Consider the following 12,883-nt stretch of genomic DNA (forward strand, 5'->3'; position numbering starts at 1 on the left):
TTGGGAGTATTCTCTCCTTTTCTACGCTCTGAAATTCCTTTAATAGTAATGGTGTTAGCTCTTCTCTGAAGGTTTGGTTGAACTCTACAGTGAAGCAGTCTGGGCCAGGGCTTTTATTTTTTGGCAGTTTTTTGATTACCTTTTCAGTCTCTTCTTTTTTATGGGTTTATTTAGTTGTTCTACCTCTGTGGGTGTTAGTTTAGGTAGGTAGTATGTTTCTAGAAATTCAACCATTTCTTCTAGGTTTTCAAATTTGTTAGAGTACAATTTTTCGTAGCAATCTGATATGATTCTTTTAATTTCAGTTGTGTCTTTTGTAATATCGCCCAGCTCATTTCTTATTTGGGTTATTTGCTTCCTCTCCTGTTTCTTTTTTGTCAGTTTGGCCAATGATATATCAATTTTGTTAATTTTTTCAAAGAACCAGCTTTTGGTCTTGTTAACTCTTTCAATTGTTTTTCTGTTCTCTATTTCATTTAATTCTGCTCTGATTTTTATTATTTGCTTTCTTCTGGTGTCTGCAGGTTTCTTTTGTTACTCTCTTTCTATTTATTCAAGTTGTAGTGATAGTTCTTTGATTTCGGCTGTTTCTTTTTTTTGTATGTGTGCATTTATCGGTATGAATTGACCTCTGAGCACTGCTTTCACTGTGTCCCAAAGGTTCTTATAGGAAGTGTTTTCATTCTCATTGGATTCTATGAATTTCTTTATTCCATCCTTAATGTATTCTGCAACCCAGTCTTTTTTGAGCAGGGTATTGTTCAGTTTCCTAGTGTTTGATTTCTTTTGTAATATTTCAATGTTTTGGATTCTGCAAAGGCTTGCTTTATGACCTAATATATGGTCTATTCTAGAGAATGTTCCATGTGCTCTAGAAAAGAAAGTATACTTGGCTGCTGTTGGGTGGAGTGTTCTGTATATGTCTATGAGGTCAAGTTGGTTGATTGTGGCATTTAGATCTTCAGTTGTCTTTATTAAGCTTCTTTCTGGGTGTCCTGTCCTTCACCGAAAGTGGTGTGTTGAAGTCTCCTACTATAATTGTGGAGCTATCTATCTCACTTTTCAATGCTGTTAGAGTTTTTTTACGTATCTTGCAGAGCTGTCATTGGGTGCACAAATATTTAATACGGTTATGTCCTCCTGGTATATTGTCCCTTTAAACATTTTATAGCGTCCTATCTTTTCCTTTGTGGTGGATTTAACTTTAAAGTCTATTTTGTCAGAAATTAATATTGCCACTCCTGCTCTTTTTTGATTGTTGTTTGCTTGATATATTTTTTCCTATCCTTTGAGTTTTAGTTTGTGTCTCTAAGTCTAAGGTGTGTCTCTTGTAGGCAGCATATAGACAGACCGTGTTTTTTAATCCATTCTGCCACTCTCTGTCTCTTTATTGGTGTATTTAGTCCATTTACATTGAGTGTAGTTATGGATAGGTATGAGTTTTGTGCTGTCATTTTGATGTCTTTTTTTGTCTTGTTGACTGTTTTTCCCACTTAATTTTTTGTGCTTAGTTTATCTTTATATATTGTCTTTTCCTCTTCTTTGTTGTTGTTGATTTTGTTTCTGCTGAGTCTCTATTTTTTTCTTGTGTTTTATTTTGATGAGTACGATTGTTAGTCTCCTTTGTGTGGTTACCTTAATATTTACTCATGTTTTTCTAAGTTTAAGACTAACTTTTATTTCTTTATATTGCCTTGTCTTCCTCTGCATATGAAAGATCTATGACTACATTTCTTAGTCCCTCTTTATTGTCTAAATGTTATCTTCTTTTACATAATGCTGTCGCTGTTTCTGTTTTGAGCTTTTTTTAATCTTGATTTATTTTTGTATTGACATCTGATTGCTCTGTTCAGTGTCCTCGTCTTGGGTTGATAACTGATATTATTGATTTTCTAACCAGAGGAATTCCTTTAGTATTTCTTGTAGTTTTGGTTTGATTTTTATGAATTCCCTAAAATTCTTTTTTATCTGGAAACATCCTAATTTTGTCTTCATATTTGAGAGGCAGTTTTCCTGGATGTATGGTTCTTGGCTGGTAATTTTTTTTCCTTCAGTGCTTTATATAAGTCATCCCATTGCTTCCTTGCCTGCATGGTTTCTGCCGAGTAGTCCAAGCTTATTCTTATTGACTGTCCTTTGTACGTGACTTTTCATTTATCCCCGGCTGCTCTTTAAATTCTCTCTTTATCTTTGGTTTTGGCAAGTTTGATTATAATATGTCTTGGTGACTTTCTTCTAAGATCTACCTTATGTGGAGTTTGATGAGCATCTTGGATAGGTATCTTTTCATCTTTCATGGTATCAGGGAAGTTTTCTGCCAACACGTCTTCAATAATTATCTCTGTATTTTCTGTTCTCCCTCCCTGATCTGGTACTCCAATCACTTCTAGGTTATTTCTCTTGACAGAGTCCCACATGATTCTTAAGGTTTCTTCATTTTTTTAAATTCTTTTATCTGATTTTTCTTCAAATATATTGGTGCCAAGTGCTTTATCTTCAATCTCACTGCTTCTGCCTTCCATTTGCTCAATCCTGCTCCTCTGGCTTTCTATTATTGAGTTGTCTAATTCTGTAATTTTATTGTTAATCTTCTGAATTTCTGATTGCTGACTCTCTATGGATTCTTGCAGCTTATTAAATTTTTCATTATTTTCTTGAATAACCTTTTTAATTTCTTCAACTGCTTTATCTGTGTGTTCATTGGCTTGTTCTGCGTATTGCCTGATCTCCTTCCTGATGTATTGAAGAGTTCTATATATTAATCTTTTGTGTTCTGCATCCGGTAATTCCGGGAATGTACCTTCATCCAGAAGACCCCTTGATTCTTTGTTTTGAAAGCTTGTTGAAGCAATCATGTTCTGCTTCCTTATGTAATTTGATATTGACTGTTGTCTCTGAGCCATCTATAAGCTATCGTATTAGTTTGTGTTTGCTTACTGTATCCTAGCCTCTTGCTTTGTTTTGGTATGCCCAAATAGGTTGCGTGTGTGAGCTAGCTTATTTTCACCTTTGAAGCTCTAACATCCTGTCACCTGGTGGCTAGAGCTTTCATCAGGTATATCAGCCTAGGAGCCCATCCCTTTTTCTTGTATGGATTTAGCCTAGATGTCCAGGTAGTCGGTCATCAAGTGTGTGGTACAGGCTCTGTCCTACAGTCTTAGAGGGGCAGGGGTGATTTATGTAGGTACCAGTATCTGGTTGCAGCAGAGGGTCACGCTCTGAACAAGGCAGGGGGCTAACAACTGTCCCCCAAGTGTCTCTAAGTGCATCCCTGTTCCCTAGAGTGCACAGGTGGGTGGGTTCTGTAGATGGACCATGGGCACCCAATGCTTTAGGCTGTAAAGACTGGGAGATACCAGTTATCCTTGGACCCCTATCGTGGGTGGCTGGGTGACCTGAGTGGAGCCACCAGTCCTTAAGCCCCTGATGTGGATAGGTGAGGACCCTGTTTAATAGGCAAAGTGGTATCAAATATCAAACAGCCACCTCTCCACCACACAGCTGAAACAGTTGTAGTCTGCCAACAAGGGCCTATTCTCCTGAAATAGGCCCACATAGATCCATGCAGGGGGAAAAGGTATTCAAGGTCCACAGACCGTTTATGCCTGGACAGGAGCCACTTCTGTCCTGAGGTCCCCAGGTTAGTGGAGCTGGCAGATTATCTTTTCCCCCAGTTGTGAATTTATTCCTTCTCCAAGGCTGGGAGAATGGCTCAGAGCACTCAGCAGAGCCTATCTCAGGCCCAGGGAAATCAACAGCCTCTGATGCTGGCTTGGGGGCTGGGGGCGTGGTTAAGTATACAGAAGTACGTAGCTTTTGCCGAGGGCGCCATTCTTCTCTGGTTACGGAGGTGTGAATAGGCTGTGTGGCTGGCTGTTTCTTCCTGAGGAATCTGCAGTGGAACGCTACTACCAGCCTGCTGCAGTTGCTCCCAGGAATGGTGCCTGAGGGTCCAGCAGCTCCACTTCACTTCTGAACTGTCTCTCCCTCTCCCTGCTGCTCAGTCCGTTTTCTAACTTTGCCTTTTATGTTCAGGGCTCCTAGCTTGTCATAATTGTTTCACTTTTTTTTTTTTTTTTGGTCTTTGTTGTAAGAGGGATCAGTGGAAGCGTCTGACTACTCCGCCATCTTGGCCGTGCCCCACTTTTGATTTAGTCATGTCTTTTTGATGTTATACATTCCAACTTACATATTTATCCTAATAAAATGTTGCTTTTAACTGTTTTATACATAGGGGCTCCAGGTTAGAGTTTACTCAAAATACATGGTTCTGGTATTTCTATTTACTCCCTGCTAGAAGGAGCCCTGGTGGCTCAGTGGTTAAAGCAATCAACTGCTAGCCAAAAGCTTAGCGGTTCAAAACCACCAGTGGTTCCCTGGGAGAAATATGTAGCAGTCTTCTTTCAAAGAGATTTACAGCCTTGGAAACCCTATGCTTCACTATGAGTTGGAATTGACTCGATGCCAGTGGGGTTTTTTTTTTTTTTTCTAATTTAGAAGAGACAGTTTCTTTTCCCTCTTTTATTTTTCTTTTGAACCAGCAAAATGCCTTCTTTCTTTAGTATTTATTCAGTTAACCTCTCCTTCACTCTCATATTCTGAAGCCAGCAGAGTGGTCACATACTGTCATCTGAGGCATGCAGGGACCTCTCACCTTAATTTCTCTGCCACAGGAGACTTTTCCTTTTATGGAAGCTTACTCTCTTCTCCAGTACAAATGCTTTCATGGGCTGCATCTGCTTATTTTGTAATTATCCCAACAATGAGCCGGTTTAGGTGCAGGGAGAAATTATTTTCTTAAAGTCACTGCTGCTTTTAGAACAGTCAACTGATCAGAATTTTAACTGGGGGACTTCATAGATACGGACTGTTTATTTGACTAAAGCAACAAACTTATATTCTAGATATTGCCCCTCAAAATGAATACAACTGTCAATTTCTTTGGAAGAATATATTAGTATTTTAATTAAAAATATAAAAATGTTATATAAAGAAACCCCTAGCAGCTAGAACTATTTCCTCCAGGTCAATATGAACAACTGAGTTTGCATAAGTGTAGTGGTTGGGTTCTAAAAAAAAAGTAATATGGCGTTTTAACAACCTACATTATCTTCAGTGCAGTGATAGAGTATTAATGGCAAAATTGCATATATTGAAGAGTTTGCAAAAAAAAATGCACATTTGCCATGCATGACTTTAGCTATTTAGAAATAAACCTATAGAAGAACTTTTCTTCACAACTTCACAAATAAAGGAAAATAACGACATGAAAATGTTAGCTCCATCATGCAGAGATTTTTGTCTGTTCTGTGTTCTGTTGTATCTCCAGTGCCTAGAGCAGGGCCTAGCACATAGTGGATGCTCAGTAAATACTGAGTATTTGAACAACAAAGTTTGAATAAAAATCTAAGAAACTAGAGGTGTCTCTCAGAGTCAATGGATCAAATGGAAACTAAAAAGCTAGACAAAATTATTTATCTTAAATTGACCCTGGAACACATTGAATAAGCCTGATTTTTCTTTTCAGTTTAGAGCTGGTCATTGTTGGTTTAAAACACAAGCTTAGGTAATCAAAGACTCCAGTTCTTGAGAAATACCAAGTAATTGTATATATTTTTATAAAATAAACATGCTTTAATATACTTATCAAATATCGTACCCATCTATAAGCCACAGCTTTCTCCTTCCTGCTTATGATCCTTGGTAGCTGTTATTCGCTAATATTCTTTTAGTTGCAAGTAACAGAATTAAACTCCAACCAACAAGCAGAAAACCAAAACCCACTGCTGTTGAGTCAATTCTGTAGCGACTCTGTAGGACAGAGTAGAACTGGCCTATATGGTTTCCAAGGAGTGGCTGGTGGATTCAAACTGCTGACCTTTTGGTTAACAGACGAGCTCTGCTTGGAGCACCACCAGGGCTCCAAGCAGAAAACAAGGGGGTGGAATTTAGTGGAAGGATTCTGGGGTGGCTTATGGGCTTGAAGAGCAGCCAGTTCAGGGATGGCAAGGACCAGCAGAAAAGTCTTGAAGCCATAAGAACTCCGTTTTTCTTTCAATGTCTGCTTCGTTCTCTCATTTTTTTTTTTCCATGAGGGTGGAACCAAGGCTGCAGCATCAGTAGGATGCTGAGAGGAAATTTGTTTTTCTAGCTCCAAGGAGAAAGGTTCCAGGGAATGCCTGGATGCCGACTGGTTCAGCTTGGGTCACATTCCCATCTTGTGGGCCTGTCTCTGTGGCCAGGAATAGCGGGTCACATAGGAATCTGGCAGCTCCCCTTTAGAACATGTTAGCAGGGTGGAGAGGACACAGCAGATCCCCAAAGGTGGGGTGGGCCATTAGTCAGGAGAGGGGGGCCTGGACAGAAAAAACAATTAATGTCTGCTACACTGAAATATGTAAGAATAAACATGATGAAAAGTGGAGATTTTTTTCCTCTTGTTTGAAGCCTTCAGAGATAGACTGCCTTCTGCAGATTGGCCCTACCAGCTTTCACTTTCAAATTTTGGGCTCACTATAGTCCTGTTGAAGGATTCTTGTTGTTCTAGGACCAGTTAACTGAATTACTGTCTTAGTCAGCCCGAATCTGTACTACTAGAATGGGTGCAGTGAGTCGAATAGTGGCTCCCCAAAAGATATATCCATGTTCTAATCCCTGGGACCTGTGAATGTTCCCTAATTTGGAAAAAAAGAAAAAAGGTCTTTGCAGATGTTACTAAAGATCTTGAGATGAGATCCTGTATTATCTGGTGGTGGTGGTTGTTGATTGCCATCGAGTCTATTCAGACTCATGGTGAACCTATGCATGCAGAGTAGAACTGCTCCATAGTGTTTTCAAGGCTGTGACCTTTCAGAGCTTTTTTGCCAGGCCTGTCTTCTGAGGCACCTCTGGTTGGTTTGAACCGCCAACTTCTCAGCTAGGAGTCGAGTGCTTAACTATTTATTTGCCTGGATTATCCGGGTGGGTCCTAAATCCAGTGACAAGTGTCCTTATAAGAGAAAGGCAGGGGGAGATTTGAGGCAGGCAGAAGGGGGTAGACATACACACAGAGAAGGTGATGTGAAGATGGAGGCAGTGACTGGAGTGATGTGCCTATACTCCAAGGAAGCCAGAACCACCAGAAGCTGGAAGAGGCAAATGGATTCTCCCCTACAGCCTCCACAGGGAGTGGGGCCCTGCTGACTTCTGGCCCCTAGAACCGTGAGAGAATAAATTTCTGTTGTTGTAAGCTACCAGGTTTGTGGTAATTTGTTATGGCAGTCATAAGAAACCAATGGAATGATTTAACAACAGTTTCACCTGAATTAAAAAGACAAAAATAATATTAGTATCTTTCTTTAAAAGAGATCAAAACAATTTCATCATAACTTAATAAAGTTAGAATAGTCTGATGGACTACTGAATAGCATTTCCTCCACTTTATAGATGGGAAATTAAAGCAAGATATCTACGGACACAATTGGTGAGGAGCTAGATTGGGTTCTAACCTAGTATGTTTTACATCAAAGATCAGTGTCTCAACATGTAAATACATCTCACAGACAGTGTTTGATATTTGGCGTTATTTTATAAAAATACACAACTTAAATACATATGACACTCTCTATACAAGACATAAACAGTTCGTAGATTTAACATTTTCAGTTATTTCAACAGAAAGCAAATATGTAAATTATAAGAGCAAAGGGTTTCGTTATAGACTCTGCATTCACAGTCAGGGGAAGACTGCCTGGAGAGCAATCGATGCAGGAGGCTTACAAAACCATCCAACTTTTCAACAAACGTCAGTTCACCAGTAGGCCTTTATTGCACAGCTCCATATTGCACTGCTTGTTAGACACAATCTAACTCTCCCACATCACAAGTTTATGTTTTTTCTCCTCTACAAAAGCTTAACGGAAAAACCAATGGACAAACAGCATTAACTGCGTTTCACAATTGTGCTAAATACCACTTATGAGAAGTACGAATCTCTCTTCACTTCGCAAAACTTGCAATGGAAGGTGCTTGGCTATATTTTGCAGCCAAATTCGTATTCACAAGTTTTGCAAAGACGTTGGCAGACTCAGAGTGAACTAAAATGTGTGCAGCAGAGAAGGAGATGACATTGCAGTGCCCACTGAGTTACTAGTAAGAAGAACACTGTCAGAGACAATGTGCACACGGCTAGGGCTCTTTCCTTTTTAACTTGAGACGGAAATACCTCCCTCCCTCTCTTGATTTAGTCATTGTTCTCTGAGCAACAGCGGCTTCATTACTGATTCAGAGTTTACAGGGGCTGCTTTCTTACTCTGGCTTTCTTTAGGAAGTTTACCTGCCTTATCTATGGCTCATTTAACTAACAGTGAATTAGGTGCTAGTTTATAGGTATAAAGAAACATTGACTAGTTAAGAATTAAATAAATGAGAACTCACTACAGTAAATTTCCTGAGGTAAATGTAAGCCTTAACAAATGATGCAGAGTTCATAGAATTGTATTTATCTTGGGTATCGGTACAATGACCCCAAGTCTGAACTTTCAAATGAACAGGTTAACAAAACCGAGGACTTATGTGAAGAAATAAAACAACAATGCTGAAGTAAAAGAAACACTGACAGTTAAATTGCAATGAGAATATTAATTCAAAAGCAGGCATAAAAGGGAGAACAGAGGAACAAAAGGAAGGTGTATTTTAAAGTGCTTAAGTAGGTTGGACGATTAATTTGAAATGCCTCCAGGGATTTCTAACAAGTTTAACAAGGGTTACTTCTTGGTGATTCAGATGTGAAAGAAATGGCTTTTCTTGAATAATAGCTGTTCAAACTCTTTATTCTCTTTTGGAAAAACAATATTCCCTAAAAAAAAAAAAAAACTTGACCACTGAGATTATTCTGCTAATTGTTCCTCTTAGTGATGTACTCTGAAACCCTAACTGGCTGAAGAATTTTAATAAGCTTAAACTACAGGGTACATGTCTGCATCAAGAATTTAAATTAATACACAGCAGTCTATAAAGTTTTACATGAAGTTAGTACCCAAAAAACTTTTCATTGCAAATCATGCTTTATTATTTCAATTATCTGCTCAAGGATTGTTGAAATCAGAAAAATTCTAGGGCCGTATAGCTTAGCTTTCTTATTGCCTTCCTTTTACATAAATGAAGTAGTTTATGGCCACCCTTACTGTGAATAATGAAGACATTGGAAGCTGAGCCCCAAGGCCTGAGAATAAAGATCTGGATTTTAACAAGTCACATCCTCATGATACAAGGATGTGAACGGACGCACTAAGGAGCTCTGCTATGACTGCTCATCTGCACACTGTTAACTCGGATGAGGAGACGGATCTAGTGTAGCAGTGGTGAGAACTGCACAGCTTTCTGCACAGGGCCACCTACTCAGTGAGCTGCCAGTCCCTCCTGGGCTGACACTCCATCTCCTCATTCATAAAACTTTTAAGTTCTGTTGCAAGAGTCAGAGCTATGTTTGACTGCTTTAGCCATAGTGAGAGCCTCGAGCAAAAGTCAGGTCCAGAAGGACTTTATTACAAGTAGTTTGGAGTTCTGCAGTCCCAGAAGCTAGCTCAAAGGCCAGAGGAAAATCCTACAATAAATCATGTATCAGATCCCAATTCATAAACAAAAGTATTTTCAGTATCACCAAGATGAAAACTCAGGCTTCACTCACAATGTTCTGGTTTATTGAAAACCAGTAACGGTGACGCAGCCTGAGTACGGCCACACAAAGTAAAGCTGCGCCGGAGAGGGGCAAAGTCCAGAAGACTGCATGGGCTTGGATTATGTGAAAGTGGCTTTCCTTCTTAGGTGGTAAGGAAGATGCTATTTGGTGATCAACATGGGATAGCTGTTTATAATTCACAGGACAGTAACATTTCACACATATGTTAAAGCCCCAATTAATGTAACTACAAATATGAGTAATGTGAGTGATGATGTAATAAGTAGTGAGACTGGTTCAATAAACGGTGTAAAAAAATTCAGTCCTAATACCTGATATTCACCCCTCTCTTATATATCAAAGAGGAAACTATTGCAAAAGAATGTTACTTCTCTAAGTGAAATTAGTTTTCATAATCTGTAGTTTAAAAATATTACTACCCAGAAAAACTATGGAGATTCCTCCCTGCCCATGCCTTCAGCTCTCCCTCCACCACCACCCAAAGGGTCTATACTTGTCTCTGGTTAACCAGGCCCAGGTCAAGGTTTGCAAGGGATGACCAAAGAGGCAGTGGCTGGAAGCCAGGGATTCAAGAAGAGAGAAAATGATGGCAGATCTGGGGTATAAAACCAACACACAAACACAAGCAAGAGGGGAAAGGAAGAAGAGGGGAAAAAAGAGAGAACCACCACTGATGAAGAAGCAAGGAGAGAAGCCCAGTTTGCTGAGGGGCAGCCCTGCCTTTCCCCCCTATCTTTGGCAACTGATGCAGAAATAAGAGAAAGTATAAGCCTTGTATGGTGACTTGCCCAGTGGCTCAAATAGGCCTCAGATGAGGCTGGCCTTTCCCTCTGAGGACGTGTGCATAATCCCTAGGTGTGCCTGCAGTACTTCTGTCTTGGGGTCTGAGTCCTGCTTCCTAGTGCACAGTGCTCCCTACTGCTACCAGCAGCCATTTCCATGGGGAGAAGAATGGCTCATATCCAGGGCCATGACTAGCAGTAGCCAGCCTACCCAGAATCTGTAGCTGCCACTGCCTTTTCTCTCCTGGTGGTGGCCTGGCCTGTCTCTCCCCCTGGTGGTTGGAGAAGGGAACAGAGTAGATGTCATAACAGGGCGGTTCACTTCAGAGCTGAATAGCCTCATTTCACAAACTTCCAAAGGGCTGCCAAGGGTTCAATAACTATAGATCAGTGGTTAGAGCACCACCTAAGGAATTCACTGTAAAAGAAACAATTTGCTTGTAAGGTCACACCACAAATTTGCAGGAGGTTTGATACTGTCTGCTTCCATTTTTGTTGTCTTCTTTTCTGATAATTAAAAAAATAAATGGTGAAAGTTTTTCCCCTCCAGAAACCTCCTGAACTTTCTTGAGCAAAGTGCCTAATTACAGAGCTGACAAATGAATGAGGAAAAACACGTAGATTATCGAGAAGTATTAAATGAATAAGTACAGTGAAGCTTGGTTCTCTTCACTTCACACAAATGTAGATCATCTCTCTGTAAAATATCTAGGAAATGGTAACGGACATCTGAATTATTGATCTGCAAATGACAACACATGAGTAAAAACAGCGGTAAGAATTTTGTGAAGGCAAAATCCATGCTGGTTATTTCACCTCTGGGGATGGTCTGTTTACACTTGAGTCTCACACTTGTCTTTTTCTCTATTTCCTATTTGATGTTTTTCAGGAGGGCTGTCCGGGCATTCACAACGGCTTTGAAGGCATCTTCACTACCAGGTGCAACGCATTTGTCTGGGTGAAGAAGCACAGCCAGCTTCCGGTATGCTTTGTTGACTTCATCCCTAGGAAAAGGAGCAAAATTCTAAGTCAGGAACACCGTCAACCCCAACCCATTTTAGCTGCTTGGATACATGGAACATCTGTTTCAATAAGTATATCACAGATAATCAGTACCCTTTCTCAAAGGTGGGACCAAAGGACTAGGAATCAAACAAAAAACAAATAATAATGCTAAGGAAAAATTAAAAAAAAGACCAGGTAAACACAGACATGCTTGGCACCAGGGGCCATTTTCATCACTGTTTTGAAGTACTAGATTGGTCTCCTCATCCAAGCTACATTGTGCAAACTCTTCGCTGACTGAAACATGGGCAAACGGGGCAATCAGGGAAGGCCCTTGGAATAGGGTTCTGAAAGAAGACAGGACTCAGGATTAACACAGTGATGGGGAAATACAGGCCACCAGGCCACCTGGGGAAACAGAACTGACAGGAGCTGTTCACAGAGCACAGAGATGGCATGTAGCCCCATGAGGAAACGGGCAGCGAAGTAACAAGAAACAGTGTTGGCCAGGGAGCAGGGGTCAGTAAGTGAAGTGCCTTGAGGGCGAAACAACAACCACAAAAAATGGATTTGACAATAATAGTAGAAGTTTCATGACACAATGGCTGTTGGCAAAGCTGTTTCTTGAAGTTAGGAGACAGGAGGTTGCAATAACATTAAGGGATGAAGTACAAGAGTTTAGATGAGTTGTATATACAGGTGGAGAGCTATAACAGAAAGGGACTGAAATGAGTTCCAACATCATGAGATCTGAGGCCCAAGGAAGACAGAGAGCCCACTGGCCAGGAGAGGGACACCGAGACCAAAATAGGATCAGGGGAGAGAATGCTGCTGAGAGAGGAAGAAGCAGTAACGATGTTTCTCCAAGCTCAGCAGGCGCTGACTGGAAACCAGCAGATCTCCACAAGAGATCTTCAGCCTTCTACCTGAGCAGGAAACTCATCAGGAACGGGTCTGGAGACTGTACCCTTCCCTCTCCTAGCTCTCACTCATCCTTGTTGTCAGGTCTTCTTCCTGACACAAACTGGAGAGGGTTCTAAGTACCCCAGGTCAGACTGAGCTCCGTCTCTACCAGCTCATTTTATTTCCCATTTTCCATTTGTAATTCAGTGTTCCAGTTATTCTATGAGCATGGGTATGGTACTTCCCAAATTCCTAACCTTTCTCCTTTTTTTTTTTGAATCAGAAGGATTTCCGATTTGATCTCTCCACATTAGAGAGATGGTCTTTGATACTTCGGATGTGACAAAGTCTTAAAAAGTGGCTACTTGGAGAGAGTTCATAGGGCCAGGTTAACAGATCTCCATGTTTAGGGCATAAAAGTCTCTGTGCTTATCAATATACCAAAGAACTTGTTTCCAACCAGCTAGCAGCAGACTGTTTCCTTCTGTTAAAGAAAGCTAGGGCTTCTGCTTTC

At 40.4% G+C, this 12,883-nt stretch overlaps 1 protein-coding gene across 2 annotated transcripts in view; it reads right to left on the reverse strand.

The window, feature by feature from the left end:
- Positions 1-4,763: 4,763 nt before the first annotated feature.
- DNAJC27 (DnaJ heat shock protein family (Hsp40) member C27) overlaps positions 4,764-12,883 on the reverse strand; it is a 90,006-nt gene continuing 81,886 nt past the window's right edge. For both annotated transcript variants that reach the window (XM_023550494.2, XM_003411919.4), the window contains one exon: positions 4,764-11,465. In XM_023550494.2, the coding sequence (XP_023406262.1) occupies positions 11,333-11,465 (133 nt within the window). In that variant the 3' untranslated portion in view covers positions 4,764-11,332. The remainder of the gene's footprint in view (positions 11,466-12,883) is intronic.

The sequence above is a fragment of the Loxodonta africana genome, chromosome 12, assembly GCF_030014295.1.
Source record: "Loxodonta africana isolate mLoxAfr1 chromosome 12, mLoxAfr1.hap2, whole genome shotgun sequence".
Taxonomy (NCBI): Eukaryota; Metazoa; Chordata; class Mammalia; order Proboscidea; family Elephantidae; genus Loxodonta; species Loxodonta africana.